A 17,560-nucleotide genomic window follows, 5' to 3' on the forward strand; every position below is an offset into this window, starting at 1 on the left:
ATTCACACATAAACACTCACCACACACAAACACTCATCCGCATATTGGCTCACACAGGTCTCAAGACAAAAGAGGACTAGTGTTCCACAACCCTGGTTGTGACTACATTGGGGAGAAGACATTTTTCCATTCAACTCTCAATACCAACCATTTGCGTGGCAACTAAAAGTCCCTTTCCTTCAGTGGGTGGCCTGTTTGTGTTAGTCTTTGACAAGAATGTACATGGCTTTTGGATCAACTTTTTTTTTTATTCCCAATGGTCCAGGCTCAGTGGGTATCTTAAATCCTGAGAGTTATAATTAAGAAGTGTCCCCTGGGCTGGATTCCCCAGAAATGGGCTTGAAACAAGGATTTGAGTATAAGTGGTTTATGCGGCCCATGATGGCAGGGCACCCAGGAAAAAGGAAGATGGGTAGGAGGTGAGATAAGGAGGGGGACACAGCCAGGACAGGATGTGTAAGAAGCAAGTTACTGCGAAGGGCCACCAGGCCTCATTCTCACTGGGGACCTGAAGGAGACTGTGCAGAACATGCTTTAAAGTGGTCCCACCCAACCAGTGAAGAAGCTGAGGGGTTTATCCTGCATCCCCCTTGCTGGCCTTGGTTGGGGGTCTGCTCTCCAGGGCATGAATTTGCCCCAGCCTGCCTGGCCTGCCCCAGATGGGAGTGAGCACACTCCTGCAGTAAGAGGACATCGAAGGTGCCAAGGTATATGCTGGAGCACTCATCCATCCATTCATTTGGTCATTCATTCATTCCTTCTCTCCTCAATCGTCCCTGGTGCCTGCTCTGTACTAGGTACTGGCCTTGCTACTGGGGATTCAGAACTGAACAAAATACAGTTCCTGCCAAGAAGAGGTTCCCAGGTGAATGGGGTAGAAGACAGGGAAAACACATAATTACACTGCAATACAATAAAAGCTACCGGGGATGCTTTAACACGGAGGCAGAGTGCTGTCACCCAGAACAGAGAGGAAGCAGTTCTGAGCTTAATAACTTACTTACCGTAACAACTGCTTACCTTGCACAATAGAAGTTTACTCAGAATCTAAATGGGCTCAATCTGCCCTCGGATATTTTAGATTCCATTTCCCCTTTTCTTTCCTGTTACCTCTGCTATCTAAGACCACTCTTTCCAGCTAGTTTATGAAGCAGCCCCGGGAGTCAGGATATGGTTTCTGTCTCTGTGGCTTTGCCTGGGGACAGCACAGGGAATGTTTTTGCCCATCCTGTGTGGGTGTCTTTCTGCAGCCATGGAACTTGGACCTTCCAAGGGCAGAGGAATCCCTTGGGGATTTCGCTTTTTCTGTCTCTCTCGCTCTCTCCCTTCTCTCTCTTTAGACTAGAAGCTGTGATTCCAATATCAAAATTAAAGCTGCCTGAGGTCAAAGACTGGACTTCCCAGGTGGAGCCAGTGGTAAAGAACCTGCCTGACATTGCAAGAGACATAAGAGATGCAGGTTCGATCGCTGGGTCAGGAAGATACCCTGGAGGAGGGCATGGCAACCCACTCCAGTATTCTTGCCTGGAGAATCCCAAGGACAGAGGAGCCTTGTAGGCTATAGTCCATGAGTTTGCAGAGTCAGACATGACTGAAGTGACTTAGCATGAGGTCAAAGACTATGCCTCCTCCATCAGATAAAGAGATCTCTGAAGTCAGGAGCTATCTTCTTCTCCAACACATTCATTGAACTTGCCCCCTCCCTTCTTTCTTAAGGTTCTAGAAGGATTCCTATACAAAGCAGCATCAGAGAGGGGAATGGGAAATATCAGTTCTCTGATAATACCTCATTTTCTTACCCTTAGAAGAAGCCCCAAACTGTTACTTCTGGATGGCCTGGAAGGTGGTGGTACTGGCGATGGGGCAACGGCAGGGCTGGAAGCTTCAAACTGGAACCACACACCAGGCTGGGGGCAGGGTCACCACCTGGCAACTCCTAGACCAGAGAAGCAGCGTCTTCTGGAAGTCCATGTCTGGAAATCAAGTTTCCTTTTCCAGTCCCCTGGCTCCAGAGTCAGTCCCTTCAGGGCTGTCTTGAGTAGTGTGATTTATGGGGAGCAGCCAGCTCTCTGCGAGGGTGAGATGCAGGCCTCTCCTAGCAGATTCAAACCCCTCCCACTCTTATTAATTCACACTTTCCCATCAGCCTGGAGCACCCTGGAGGGGCCATTTCTTTTTACCTGAAGCAGAGACAGGCATCTTACTTGATTTACAGGCTCCAGGGGCGGGTGGTTCCTCGGCTGGTTGCTAAGGTATCTTTTAAATGGAAATCGGGGTGGAGAGATATCACATATATCATGCCAGCCATCTGCTAAATGTTGCCTCTTCTGTCTGGAACAGCTTGAGGTGGTTCTGATGGGGAAGCAAGGCCCAGGGGCTGGGGGAAGTGGGGGAGGGAAGTCTGTGGTCTCCACATCAAGTGAAGGAAGGGGAACTTTCATTTTATGCCACCATGTCTGCAATGTCCCTTAGCTTTCCCCTTTCTGTCCTCATCTTTTTTTTTCCCTTTTGTTTTAAATGTAAAATCCCATCTGGAGATTCTGATTACAAACCACCAGCCTCATTCCATAACTGTAAATTCATTGCCAGTATATTTAATTGTGTGCGTGCATTGCATGTGTGTGTGTGTGTGTGTGTGTGTGTGTGTATGAGTGACTCACTACCGTTGAGCCTGACAGGTGGGTCTTCCTGAGCCAATGATGCCTCGGCTTCTGAGAACACCAACATTCCTTCCAGGCCCCTCCCCAAGCAGGAAAAACAAGAGCCCAAATTTAGTTAAACAGCTGGGCGGTCCCAGGTTACTAAGTAATCTCGTAGTAGAGGCAGCCAGTTTCTGTGTACACCAGGCACGTGGAAGCCTCTCGAGTGTCTCCTCTATCAGGTTCTTCTCTCTCCACTTCTACTATTATGACGGCCCGGAGCTATACTCTCCTGAGTTCAAACTGTGATTCTTCTTGGGGGAGCTGGGAGAGTTTGGGCAGGTCCAAACCTCTTTGAACCTCACTTCCTGGTGGTTAAAATAGGGGTAGCAATACTCAGGTCATCAGGTATGGAAGGGCAGGTTGCTCACTGGACAAGCCTGCTCAGCTAAGGAGCTCTCCAAACACCCAGTGGGGACACCTCTTTCTAATTACACAAGAGCACCGTTGGACCAGCCTTAGCACTCACCTTGAAGAGTTGTGAAAACCAAGTGCAGAACCTAGGGAAGGAGAGAGGAGACACTGTTCCTATCCTGGGTAAACTCCTAGAGCCGTGCTGATTTTCTCAGGCACTGTAGGTCCAGAGGAGACTGTTTCTCTTCCTCTCCAGCTCATCGCCTCTGTTTCTCTGGCAACTTCCCCAACTCACCCCTCCCCTCCCCAAGTCCTGGCTCATAGACATTCTCAGCAGACAAGGTCTGGCTCCCTTGCAGATGGATTCTTCCCATGAAGGCTGATTCTGACATTTGATACCAGCATCCATTTCACAGCCTCCTTCGGATCCCCACGCACCTCTCTCAGTTTTGCCCACAAATAATCCTATGGCCCCTCCTGCCTGCTTTCATCAGCTTCTTTGTTCCTGATCCCAGCCTTCTACTCCTAATCTCCACCTCTCCGTGGTCCCCTCCACCACCTACACCATTCAGAGATGCTAAGAGGGACCTGGGTTGCTCCTTCTAGCATTTGCTAAAATCCCTTCTCAAAAGAGAGAGCCCTCTGCCCCCTAGGGTGTGCACTAATTGCCTGTTATTCACCCTGTTCCTCTCACCTCCCTCCCAACTTGGGGTTTAAGCTGCTTTTTGTTGGCTATATGAGAGTAATATATTAAATGACAGTTCTCAGAATACAATTTTAATTAAGATTCAATAGTCACGTTCTGTCAGTAATCTTCCATGCTGATTACTTAAAATATATTTACCCAGCTCTATTATGTCACTGATTTGAATTCATTAGACGTTTGTTAATCCTCAACAAACTCTTTTTTTTAATGTGGTTTGTTTAGCATAATTTACAAGGACAAAACTGTTTGAAACCATGGGCCCCATGCATCCCAAAGTGTCCAGGTCTTTCCTGCTTGCTGATGCCTTGTCACTCTCTCCCAGAGGGCAGCCAATGGAGGCAGGTGGAAAAGGGACAAGGATGCCGTGGGACAGGGCAGTCAGTCCATGTGACACTGATGTCGCTTGCCCATACTGGTCAGCCTTCCAGGACACAGGGTGGGGCTGGAGAGGGTGGAGAGAAGATCTGGAGGGGAGTGGTGGATACCCTCCACAGGCCACCAACAGCCTCAGCCCTGAACTCACACATACCTGGCAATGATTATTACCGATTCCTGTGTGTGCCATGATGGGAAGATGTTGGGTAGTGGTGCTGAGCCTTCAAAAATGCAGGGTTGATGGTTGCTGGAGGGGAAGGATGGGAGGAAGGGAAAGTTAGGGAGTTTGGGATGGACATGTACACACTGCTGTATTTAAAATGAATAACCAACAGGGTCCTACCATATAACACAGGGAATTCTGCTCAATGTTATGTTGTAGCCTGGAGGGGAGGGGAATTGGGGGGAGAATGCATACATGCATATATATGACTGAGTCCCTTTGCCATCCACCTGAAACTATCACAACACTGTTAACCAGCTACACTCCCAATACAAAATAAAAAATTTAAAAGAAAAAGAAAATGCAGTGTGACAAGAGCTCATGAGGAGGATGCCTTTCTCAAACCCTGTCCCCTCCCTCCATAAACATACACATGCACACACATACATGCACACAGGCACACAGCCACCTCCAACTTAACTAGCAAGGGATATCCTGGATGTGACTGTCACTGTCCCTGTGTCCCCAGTGGGTACAGGGGACACCTCTCACCTCTCCTTGAGCAGATGCAGTGGCCAGAGACATATTCTATGACCACAGTGAGCCAACCTGGAGAGCATAGCAAATGACTGGCAGAAGATGCTTCTGAAGCTTCTGTGTGACCAGGCCACCCCACAAAGATGGTTTTCTCAGCTGATTAGCCAAGTGAGTGTTGGCTCTGCCCAGTGTTGATACAGAACTCAGAACTCAGTGACAATACCAGGAATTCACAGGGCCCAGCACCACATTCATTTATTCCACACTGATTGGGCAACTTACTATTAGGTAGGTGTGGTATCGGTGCTAAGATACAGTGATGGGTGGACATGATAGATACATTCCCTGCCTCATGGAGTTTCCAGTCTAGGAAGGTAGACATGTAAGTGATTAAGGAACTATGTCAGTGTGGTGAGCGATACACAGGACAAGTATAGGGCCGTTGTCATTCAATCACTCAGTCGTGTCTGACTCTTTGCGACCCCAAGGACTGCAGCATGCCAGGCTTCCCTGTCCTTCACCATCTCCCAGAGCTTGCTCAAACTCAAGTCCATCAAGTTGGTGATGCCATCCAACCATCTTATCCTCTGTTGTCCCCTTCTCCTCCTGCCTTCAATCTTTCTCAGCATCAAGGTCTGTTCTAATGAGTCAGCTCTATGCATCAGGTGGCCAAAGTACTGGAGCTTCAGCTTCAGCATCAGTCCTTCCAAAGAATGTTCAGGGTTGATTTCCTTTAGGGTTGACAGGTTTGGTTTCTTTGCAGTCCAAGGGATTCTCAAGAGTCTTCTCCAACACCACAGTTCAAAAGCATCAATTCTTGGTGTTCAGCCTTCCTTGTGGTCCAACTCTCACATCCATACATGACTACTGGACAAACCATAGCTTTGACTAGATGGACCTTTGTTGGCATGGTAATGTCTCTGCTTTTTAATATGCTGTCTAGTTTTATTGAGTATAGGGTACTAAGAGGAAAATAGCAGGAGCATCTGTTTCAGTCTAGAGAAGCTTTCCTGGAGCAGGTGATATATAAGCTGAGCCTGGAGGTAGACTAGGAGTTTGGTTAGGCAGGACTGGAGGTGGGAGAGAAACCAGGAAGAGACCAGAACAAGGAGGAAGTCCCAGAGCAAGAGCAGCCTGGCATTTATAAGTGAAAAAGGCTGAGTGTAGTTGGAGAAAGAAGAACAAAGGGAGACAGAGTTGGGAGAAATAAAGTGAAAAAATAGGCAGAACCAGCTCTTGCAGAGACTTGTTCTCATGCCAAAAAGATAAGAAGGGCAATGTGGATGGAGGAGATTCCTGTTTGTGTTATTAGGACTCAGCTAAGTGTGAACCTAGAAGGTCAGACATATTTGCTTGTTGAGAAAGTGGCAGGCAGACACCTCTGGGGCGGATGTGCCTGGTGGGACCAGGGTCAGGGCAGGCTGGTACCCTTCATGGAAGAGGTCAGTGAGAGCAGGGACTGGCAAGGTGGGCCGTTGCTCATGGGACTTCAGAGCAGAGTTGCATGGAATTAGGCATGTTGACAAAGACTTTTAATGAGGGTGACCATAATGAAGATGAAAAGGAGAGAAATCCTGTGGAACAGAGGTAAGCAATTTTTTTCTGTAAAGGGCAAGACAATAAATATTTTAGGCTTTGCTGGCCCCATTCTATCTGTTGCAACTACTTACTCCCACCATTGTAGCATAAAAAAAGAGCCATAGACAATTGCAGATGTGTGCAAGGCCGTGTTCTAATAAAACTGTATTTACAACTACAGGTGGCAGGCTATATTTGGCCCCTGGAATACACTTAGCGAACCCCTGCTCCAATGGTGCTGTCCAGTGTGGAAGCCCATAGCCACGTAAGGCTATTGAGCACTTGAAATGTTCTCTAAGTGTTAAATACTCTTAGATTTTGAAGACTTAGTACAAATAAAAAAGAATGCTACACACCTCATTCATAATTGTTTGTATTGATTACACATTGAAATAATATTTTAGATACAGTAGGCTAAATTAAATACCTGACCAAAATTGATTTCACTTGTTTCTTTTCACTTTTTTAATATGGCTGTGTAATTTAAATGTAATTTAATATGTATGTAATTTAAAATTACATTTATGGCTCATGGTACATTTCTATTAGACAGTGTTATTCAGGAACAATCCTATAGATGAAATGTAGAGTAAATTTCTAGCCCTAAAGGATCTCAGATGGGGGATTTACCTGTAAAGAGATACAATGATGGAATTCAAATCTTCACAATAAAGCAATATTCAATTGGAATAGGTTTTTTTATTTACAAAGCATTTTTTTAGAAAACCATAAATATTTACTGAGATATGAAAAAAAGTATTGCTATATAAAGAGATGTCTCATATTTCATAGAAGATAGACTGACAAATATGTTAATTATTCTAAATTAATTTAGAATGGGTTTTAAAATTTACTATATATCTGGGTTTTTTGTATCAGCTAGTTGTCTGCATCTGTGCTTCTCAAACAGAGCAATGGAGCTCTGCTTTCTCAAGATATTAATAGTTGTTATGTAAAAAAGGAGTATATTTAACTAAAAAAAGAAACCACATGGAATTAAACATTAATCCAAATTTCTTTACTGCCACAGAATTTCTCAACCCTTCTGAACTTGCTAGAGTGTAGAGAGCTTTCGCAAGAGAGGGTGTGCTTCCCAATTCACTGGCCTTAGGCATTTTCCTTGTAGAACTCAATTCACACTCCTAGAAGGCAAATTGAGATGTGCTGGTCCGTGTGATGCAACAAAACTAGTGTGCATGATTTTCCAAAAGTCCAGTTCAGTGGATGCTTTTAGCACCACGTAAATAGAGCCACACTGGTGCAACATGGAATCGTGAGAAAACTAGAAGATTTGAAGGTTCAAAGACCTGAACCAAAGCCCCACCCCTTCCTTCCCTGGATAGTCATTCTTGCAAAAGCACGTTCTATGTGCCAGGTGGTGATTTAGGCCTTTTATTCGGGGGTGAATTAAAAACAAGTCCCAACTGTTTGGAGCTTTGTTGCCATTGAAGGAGACAAACAGTAATAAGACACATAGATGAAATCTACAGTAAGGTAGATAGTGATCGATTCCAAGGAGAAAGCAGAGCAGGGATATGCACAGAGGGCAGGGCCTTGGTGAGAAAGTGACTTTTTCACAAGGACCTGAGGGAAGTTCCCAGGCTGTGGACAAGTCCTCATCTATATATACTGGTAAGTCCTTCTCTGGGAAGGGTGTTCCTGAAGCTCAGATGAGGTAATTTATATGAAGATCTGGGCAGGGGATCAGTACATACTGAGCGCTCAGAAGAAGTCTATGCCTTGGTTTCCCATCCCACCCCCTTCTTCACTCCCCTAAACTCCCTGAGACTTACCCACTCTGTGGATTCTCCATGATGAAGAATTTATCCGAAGCCAGTTCCCCACTGACCCTGGCGGCTCCCAGGGACAGCTCTCTCCTTGTCCACCTTCTTGTTAGGGAATGCTGGTCCAATCTGATTGCACAGTGAGCCTAATCCAGTTAAGAAGGCAAAACCGCTTCAAAAGGCTGCTATAATGTACGTTTCAAATCCAAAGATTACTAGACAAACCACCGCTATGGAATTATCCATCCATCCATCCATCCAACAAGTATTGAGCACCTACTGTGTTCTAAGCTCTGTGCTAGATGCACTGTTGTTGTTAGTCACCAAGTCGTGTCCGACTCTTTGTGACCCCCAAGGGCTGCAGCCCGCCAGGCTCCACTGTCCATGGGATTTCCCAGGCAAGAATACTGGAGTGGGCTGTCATTTCCTTCTCAAGGGGATCTTCCCCATCCAGGGATTGAACCCGTGTCTCCTGCATTGGCAGGCAGATTCTTGACCACTGAGCCACTGAGTGATTAGTGATGAACAGAAGAGACAAAAGTGCTTGCCCTCCTGGAACTGACATTCTAGTTGGGGAGATGGAAAATATTCCATAAACATAACTAATAAGTAAATCAAGTAGGCTGTTCCAAGGCAATAAGAGCTAAGGAAAAAGGAAACAGTATAGTTATCAGCGGGATTGCTAGAAGAGATCACTTCTGCACGAGCAGCTGCCATTCTCTCCTGCTCCCTAGGGCAGCCGGTAGGTGTAAGGGAGGACTCTGGGGTGAGGGCGTTAGGAAATCACCTCCTGACCCTGACCTTGTGTCCCTCCCTTCCAGGCACCACGGCCTGAGTGACCAGACCATGGAGACCCTGCTTGGCGGCCTGCTGGCGTTTGGCATGGCGTTTGCTGTGGTTGACGCCTGTCCCAAGTACTGCGTCTGTCAGAACCTGTCTGAGTCACTGGGGACCCTGTGCCCCTCCAAGGGGCTGCTCTTCGTGCCGCCGGACATTGACCGGCGGACAGTGGAGCTGCGTCTGGGTGGCAATTTCATCATCCACATTGGCCGCCAGGACTTTGCCAACATGACGGGACTGGTGGACCTGACCCTGTCCAGGAACACCATCAGTCACATCCAGCCCTTCTCCTTCCTGGACCTGGAAAGCCTGCGCTCCCTGCACCTCGACAGCAACCGGCTGCCCAGCCTGGGGGAGGACACGCTGCGGGGCCTGGTCAACCTGCAGCATCTCATCGTGAACAACAACCAGCTGGGCGGCATCGCCGACGAGGCCTTCGAGGACTTCCTGCTGACGCTGGAGGACTTGGACCTCTCCTACAACAACCTCCACGGGCTGCCCTGGGGCTCCGTGCGGCGCATGATCAACCTGCATCAGCTGAGCCTCGACCACAACCTGCTGGACCACATCGCGGAGGGCACCTTTGCCGACCTGCAGAAGCTGGCCCGCCTGGACCTCACCTCCAACCGGCTGCAGAAGCTGCCCCCGGACCCCATCTTCGCCCGCTCCCAGGCCTCGGCTCTGACCGCCACGCCCTTCGCCCCACCCCTGTCCTTTAGTTTCGGGGGCAATCCGCTGCACTGTAACTGCGAGCTTCTCTGGCTCCGCAGGCTGGAGCGGGATGATGACCTGGAGACGTGCGGCTCCCCGGGGGGCCTCAAGGGCCGCTACTTCTGGCACGTGCGCGAGGAGGAGTTTGTGTGCGAACCGCCGCTCATCACCCAGCACACGCACAAGCTGCTTGTCCTGGAGGGCCAGGCGGCCACACTCAAGTGCAAGGCCATCGGGGACCCCAGCCCCCTCATCCACTGGGTGGCCCCCGATGACCGCCTGGTGGGCAACTCCTCCAGGACCGCCGTGTATGACAACGGCACCCTGGACATCCTCATCACCACGTCTCAGGACAGCGGCGCCTTCACCTGCATCGCCGCCAACGCCGCCGGGGAGGCCACGGCCACGGTGGAGGTCTCCATCGTCCAGCTGCCGCACCTCAGCAACAGCACCAGCCGGGCGGCGCCCCCCAAGTCCCGCCTCTCGGATATCACCGGCTCCAGCAAGACCAGCCGCGGAGGTGGAGGCAGTGGGGGCGGGGAGCCTCCCAAAAGCCCCCCGGAGCGGGCTGTGCTGGTGTCTGACGTGACCACCACCTCGGCCCTGGTCAAGTGGTCGGTCAGCAAGTCTGCCCCGCGGGTGAAAATGTACCAGCTGCAGTACAACTGCTCCGACGATGAGGTACTGATTTACAGGTGAGCCGGGGCTGCCGCAATGCAGGGAGGTGTCCAGATGGGCCTGGAGGAAGTGATGGGGAGGCTTTAGAGCTGTTCCTACCTATGCCACGCCCCCAGCCCCCCCGCCCCGCCCCCCAGAGGTGTTTGTGCGATTCCAGCGACAAACTGTGCCATTTGTGCAGGTGAGAGGAAATAGAATGAACATTATGTACCAGTTTAAGGAGAGGGTACCCTACATGTGCAGCCTGAAGAGATGTGTGTGTGGGCAGATGGTGCCTCCCAGAGGTCTGACAGTGGTAGATGGTCTCAAAGACTATGAGCTCTGAGTTTTCTTCTTATTTTTTTAAATTAATTAATTTATTTTAATTGGAGGATAATTATTTTACAATATTGTGATGGTTTCTGTCATATATCAACCAACGCGAATCAGCCACATTTGAGCCTTAGATGGAGGGTACGCAATAACCATAAGCAGATCTCTTGGCCAGAGGATCTGACTCCTTCAATGAAGGATGAATTTGGCCTTCACCTAGATTCGTAAGCAGTCATGGCTAAGGTCAGGAAGTGTAGAATTCAGATCATCAGTCTGCCATTTGCTAATCATTTAATTTTCCTGCCCTGCCTCAGTTTTCCTCATCTGTAAAATGGGGATAATCCGTGCCTGACTTAGTCTGTGGGTGAAAGTGAAACTGTTAGTTGCTCAGTTGTGTCCAGGTCTTTGCAACCCCAGGTTGCAAAACCCCAGGTCTTTGTAACCACCAGAGGCCTCTGTCCTTGGAATTCTCCAAGAATGCTGGAGTGGATAGCCATTCCCTTCTCCAGGGGATCTTTGCACCCAAGGGATCAAACCTGAGTCTTCTGCACTGCAGGCCGATTGTTTACTGTCTGACCCACCAGGGAAGCCCAAACTGCTGAAAGAAGAAAAAGGGAGAGGTGATGTTCACATAACTGAAAACTCAGCAGCCTGCCTCAGACCCAGCTAGATCAAAGGGCCCACAAGCATTCTGCACTCAGTTTCTTTGCTTCCTTAAGTTTCATTTTCTTCTGGGTTTGCCTTCATTGTCAGACACCTCTTTCTTCTGGGCAGCCCTAGAAGAAGAGCTTCCCTGTCCCAGTTGCTCTGCCAAAGTCCTGGATGAGCTCTGATTAACCAGGGCAGGTCATGTAAGCCAGTGGATATTAGGTCATCCTCCCCAACTGTCCTGACCTCTCTGGGTGTCAGTCTTTTCATCTGTAAAATGGAGACAATAGTGTTGACTTTGTTTATCTGCTGTGAGGATCAAAGGGTCATTTCTTAGGCTGGTAGAAGGGATGTAAAGACTCAAAAGCTGCAACTGAAGTGTTTAAGCTGTTCAGAAGGAAGTTGAAGTTCAGAAGAAGTTGATCCATCAGATGATGGATACAAGGTAAAGGGTCAGGGTCTGACCACAGGTGTGTTTCCTTTGCAGCCAGATTCCCGCTTGTGTTAAACATGACAGATGTGGCTTAGAGTCTTACAGCTCAAGGAATGTATGGTTTCTTTTGAAATCCTGTGTGTTTTATCTTATGCATTCAAATGATTATTCTAAGAAGGGATCCCATAGACTTTACCAGACAGCTGAAGGGTCCATGGTGCTAAAGAGCTCAAGAACCTTGATCCATTGATGAGGTTTCTTCCAGCTCTGACTTTCTCACTTGATGAATAGGTCTCTGGATGGAAAGGTGTGGACAAAGAAAGACATTTATTCACCAAATGAAGTTCATGAGATGGAGGGTAGGAGCACCATGGACTCTGGTGGAACCAAGGAACTTCCCTTACCTTGTGTCATATATGTGGCTTGTCTGGAGGGCAGTTTCTTTCTCAGGATGTAAAGAAAACAGCAGTAGAACTTAACTGAAGTATATGCATTCACACACACACACACACACATATGTATATATGAAATTAAATAATACATATTGTTACATATGTGACATACATGTGAAATTAAATAATATACATATGTATTTTTCTGCTTACAAAAGTAGTAGTCTTTGTAGAAAACTTGGAACATTGACAAAATGACAAAGAGATAGATAAAAATTTCCTGTAATGCCACCACTCACAGTTAACCAGAGCATTTGGTCTCTAAGTTTTATTTCAGTTTAAAACAATACTCATGATCAATCTAATGTGTCCTTTTGTTTCTTCTTTCCACTCAACATTGTACCTTGCTTAGATCTCATGATATTAAAATATTTTTCATTTGGCTATAACATAATTTATTTAATCAATGTTTTATTTTTGGACATTTAGGTTGTTTCCATTTTTCAGTATTAAAAGCAAAAAAAGCAGTAAAGCAGCAATGGTTATATCTTTTTACATAAATATATTTATGCAAAACTTCAGCCTATTTTCCTAGGGGTTGAGTCACTGTTTTCATAGGTAAATAATGATCTTTATAAAAAAAAAAAATAATGATCTTTATACTTTGCATATAAACACTTAGTTATCCTCTCACCAGTGAGAGGTACCTATTTTGACCACACCCTTGCCAATTATAGCTATATAATTACTTTCATTTTTGTCAATCTTATAGGTGAAAAATGAAACTTGTTTTAATTTGCATTTCTTTGATAGTATGTGAGGTTGACCTTTTGAAAATAAGCATATTTCTTCACTTGTGAATTTATTATATGGTTTTGACTTTGATATAAAGTGTAAAGGCGAAAAGCTACCAGCTCTGAGGCCTACACAGGCATAGGATGAAAGGAAATGCAGTTTGCGAGGGAAGAGATGCTGGCATCAAGGTGGCAAAAAGCCAAGATTGCCAAGATGGAGTCCCTCCCTGGGACATCTCAGGAATCCTGGGAGGACCCCCAGAGGGGTCGGAGTTATGCTTCTGAAGACACTCAAAGCTGAATTCAAACCACTTTTATTTGGTGATTGAGATCTTGGAGACACTAGCTTTATAAATAGAAATATAGGCAGACCTTGGATATATTTTGGATTGGGTTCCAGACCATGGCAATAAAGCCAATATTGCAATAAAGCAAGCCACATCAATTTTTTGGTTTCCCAGTGCATATAAACATTATGCTGATACTATGCTGTAGCCTATTAAATGTGCAATAACATTATGTCTAAAAAAACAATGTACATACTTTAATTAAAAAATACCTTAATGCTAAAAAATGCCAACAATCATCTGAGCCTTCAGAGAATCATAGTAGTAACACCAAAGATCACTGATCACAGACACCATAACAAATATAATAATAATGAAAAAATTTTGAAATTGTGAGAGAATTACTGCAGTGTGACACAGAGACATGAAGTGAGAAAATGCTGTTAGAAAAACATCACCTATAGATTTCTTCAATGCAGCATTGCCCCAAATCTTCAATTTGTAAAAAATACAGCCTTTGCCAAGTGTAATAAGCAAAGCGTAATAAAGAAAAGTAAATGGAAGCATCAGAAAGCTTAGGGGAAAAAATGCAGATAGCAATGCTGACTTCCCCTTATTGAGGTCTTGAAGATTAGAAGAGAAACATCATGGAAAGCTTTCTGAATCGTGCAGGCATGTAGTAAGTGTTCAGGCAATACAAATGGTTATTATTCTTGTTATTAGCAATAGGGGTAGGAGTAACAGTAATGGTGAGAGTGAGACCATTATCTTGTCTGCCATGCTGGGGGGCAAGGGCAAGAGGAAGGTTAGATACACAGCTCAATCTTGAAGAAGCCAGATATCCAAAATTTAAAGGAAAAGGACAGTGTGAATCTGTAGCCAGTTAATAGTAACGGCAATCACTAGACAGCATTTTTGCCAGCTTACTGTGGGTTTTACACGTAGTTTTCCAAGAAGTAAGTATCTTATTTCATTCTCCTGGACATACCAGGAAGCATAAAAGACCGAGAGAATTAAACTCTCCCAAGGTTGCGCCCCTGACTTCAGTTCCAAAATTCAGCCACCGTGGCCATTCTACCTTCATCCTTACAGTACAACTGGCTGTTAGGACAAATAGGAGACTCCGAGGAAGAAGCAGTAGGTTTTTAGAAAGCGAATTGTCCCCACAGGAAAGACAAGGTCCCAGCCGGGCTGCACAGTGGCTCTGGGATACGCTCAGCCTTCAACAGGGACGTGTTCACAAAAGGGGCAGAAAGGTTTCTACCTGAAGATGAATGTGACAGCACTCAAAAGACTATGATCACAGCATCCGGTCCCATCACTTCATGGCAAATAGATGGGGAAAAGTGGAAACAGTGACAGATTTTATTTTCTTAGACTCCAAAATCACTGCGGATGGTGACTGCAGCCATGAATTTAAAAGACACTTGCTCCTTGGAAGAAAAGCTATGACAAACCTAGACAGCGTGTTAAAAAGCAGAGACATCATTTTGCTGACAAAGGTCCGTGTAGTCCAAGCTATGGTTTTTCCAGTAATCATGTATGGATGTGAGAGTTGGACCATAAAGAAGGCTGAGCGCCAAAGAATTGAAGCTTTCAAACTGTGGTGCTGGAGAAGACTCTTGAGAGTCCCTTGGACAGCAAGGAGATCAAATTAGTCAATTCTAAAGGAAATCAACCCTGAATGTTCATTGGCAGGACTGATGCTGAAGCTGAAACTGTAATACTTTGGCCACCTGATGTGAAAAGCCGACTCATTGGGAAAGACCCTGATGCTAGGAAAGATTGAAGGCAAGAGGAGAAGGGGACAACAGAGGATGATATAGTTTAATGAAATCACTGATTCAATGGACATGAGTCTGAGCAAACTTTGGGAGATGGTGAGGGACAGGGAAGCCTGGCATTCTGCAGTCCATGGGGTCACAAAGAGTTGGACAGGACGGAGCAACTAAACAACAATAATATATGGTACAGAGATGATCGCAGCAGGGCTTTTAATCCATGTTTGTCGCAGGAAGGACAAACCTGCTGGCTGAGAAGGAGGCTGCAGGAAGACTAGACAAGAGCAGCAGGCAAAGCCACAGTTTCCAAATTGCCTCCCTTTCCCTGGTAAGAACAGCCACAGCAATAATGGTACAAATTTGCATTGAGAGCTTGTTTGAAACGGGCACTATTCTGAGGACTTTGTACATATGAACTCAACAGTTTTCTCAAAACCCTGTGGGGTGAGAACTACCGTTATTCCACTTTCCATATAAGAAACTGGCTCAAGGTTTCAGAGACAGAACTTGAATCTAGGCCATGTGGAAAGGGCAAGACCAATACTCAGGGAGGGAACCAAGGCCAACAGAGACACATCATGTCACCCTGCATTTGTTCTGGTCCCCAGGCCCCAAGGGTCATGTCCTAGGACTAGAGGACAGAAGCCAAGGTTCCAAGCCCATGGGAGTGAGCTTGAGACAGCAGGGACAGAAAGAGAAGTGCCCAAGATGGGAGACGTGCAGATATTCTGCTTTTGAAGACTCGACGCTATAAAGCATAGGATGCTAGGCTGGGTGTGGACATTCCAAATTCCAGAAAGGATTGCTCAGAGACCTGTAAGCCCTTGGCAAAGAATGATGACTGCCAGAACCCCACAAGGAATCCCAAGGTGCAAATCATGCCCAAGTATTGAGTTGTCCTCAGGGGACACTATATCCCAGTTCTTTTTCTTTTTCATGTTTGAATTGAAGTATAGTTGATGTACATAATTTACAGATGTCCAACATAGTGATTCACAATTTTTAAAGGTTATATTCCATTTATAGCTCCTGCAAAATACTGGCCATATTCCCTGTGTTGTACAATGCATAGTTGTAGCTTATTTATTTTAGACATCATAGTTTAAATTATTCTTAATCTTTGAATCTTTAGTCTTCTTAATCCCCTATCCCAGTCTTGCCCCTCCACCCAACTGGTATAACCGCCAGTTTGTTCTCTGTATCTGTGAGTCTTTCTTTTTGTTATATTCACTATTTTGTGACCCAGTAGTTCTTTTCATCTGCCTCCCTCTTCATTCACAAGGACAGCCTTCTCAGTGACATCCCTCCTGACATGAGATCCTCTCTGTGAGACCCCATCCCCATGCGTCTCCATGGGGGAGGTGGACCAGAGTCTCTGGGGTGGTAGATGCTGCTGGAAAACGTCCTAGAGGGTTTCCAGCGGCTGTGACTCAGTGCCATAAACAGAGTGCATCACGATTGTAAAGGACAGTTAACAAAAATCCCACCGCGAGTTTGGGCCAAAACGGAGATGCGTGAACTGTGAAATGAACCTAACTGGTCAACCAGATTATTTTTTAGTTCCGTTTTTACAAAAATTTAGTTTTAATTGGAGAATAATCGCTTTGCAATGTTGTGTCAGTTTCTGCCACATGACACTGTGAGTCGCCTGTAAGTATACATATGTTCTTTCCCTTGTGAGCCTCACCACCCCCCACACTGACACAAAATACACTAGCGTGCGTAAATAGACAGCTAGTGGGAAGCTGGTGTACATCACAGAGAGCTCAGCCCGGTGCGCTGTGGCCAGATTGCTTAACAAATTGATGTGCACGTGCGAGAAAGCCTCTGGCTTGTACCTCCACAGCTGCCCCATTCTGGCTGCTCAGAATATTTTCTTATTGACATGGATAATGACACAGAAAATATGTTTTCTTTTTGGTTCAAAAACTCAGCCGCCGTAGTTCAAGATGAAGAAAATCTGGCTTGATGGGAGTTTTGTGTGGCATTGGCTCAGAGTTTTAGCTGATCTCAAGGATGTTGTGGCTGAAAAGTGATGGAGCTGCCAAAAGACTCCTGTAATTGGGGGCTGTGCTAACAGAAGTCAAGTGCTGAGACCATGGGAGGTCGCGATTTTAATCACTGAGCCATTTTGAGCTGGTCAGAGCGGAGCTGTAACACATTTGCTATAGGAAGACACAGTCTTCAGAGATTCTCCTCACCAGTGGCAATATATCCAGAGATCCACTGATGAGAATGGGATTCTAGAATCTTGTGAGATGGGCAGAGGTTGGAGATGACAGGATTTGGGAAAGAAGTCATAAATCCTTTAATTTATTCACAGAACGTATGAGTAGAAGAGAACACACACACACGCACTCAAAAGCAGGCCTTGGCCCATTACAACAAAAGCATTCCAATAGCAGTGCCTGTACATACCTTTCTCATTGCTCTCCATCTGGCTGCAAAATGACTTGGCTTGCATCTTTCTTCCTTTCTAACATGTGCC

The 17,560-nt window shown here is 46.1% G+C and overlaps 1 protein-coding gene across 1 annotated transcript in view; it reads left to right on the forward strand.

Annotated features, from left to right (window-relative positions):
• LRFN2 (leucine rich repeat and fibronectin type III domain containing 2) overlaps positions 1-17,560 on the forward strand; it is a 200,172-nt gene that overhangs the window by 146,461 nt on the left and 36,151 nt on the right. The window contains exon 2 of the mRNA XM_070456496.1: positions 9,018-10,442. Coding sequence (XP_070312597.1) covers positions 9,043-10,442 — 1,400 coding nt within the window. The 5' untranslated portion in view covers positions 9,018-9,042. The remainder of the gene's footprint in view (positions 1-9,017; positions 10,443-17,560) is intronic.

The sequence above is a fragment of the Odocoileus virginianus genome, chromosome 27 (assembly GCF_023699985.2).
Source record: "Odocoileus virginianus isolate 20LAN1187 ecotype Illinois chromosome 27, Ovbor_1.2, whole genome shotgun sequence".
Taxonomy (NCBI): domain Eukaryota; kingdom Metazoa; phylum Chordata; class Mammalia; order Artiodactyla; family Cervidae; genus Odocoileus; species Odocoileus virginianus.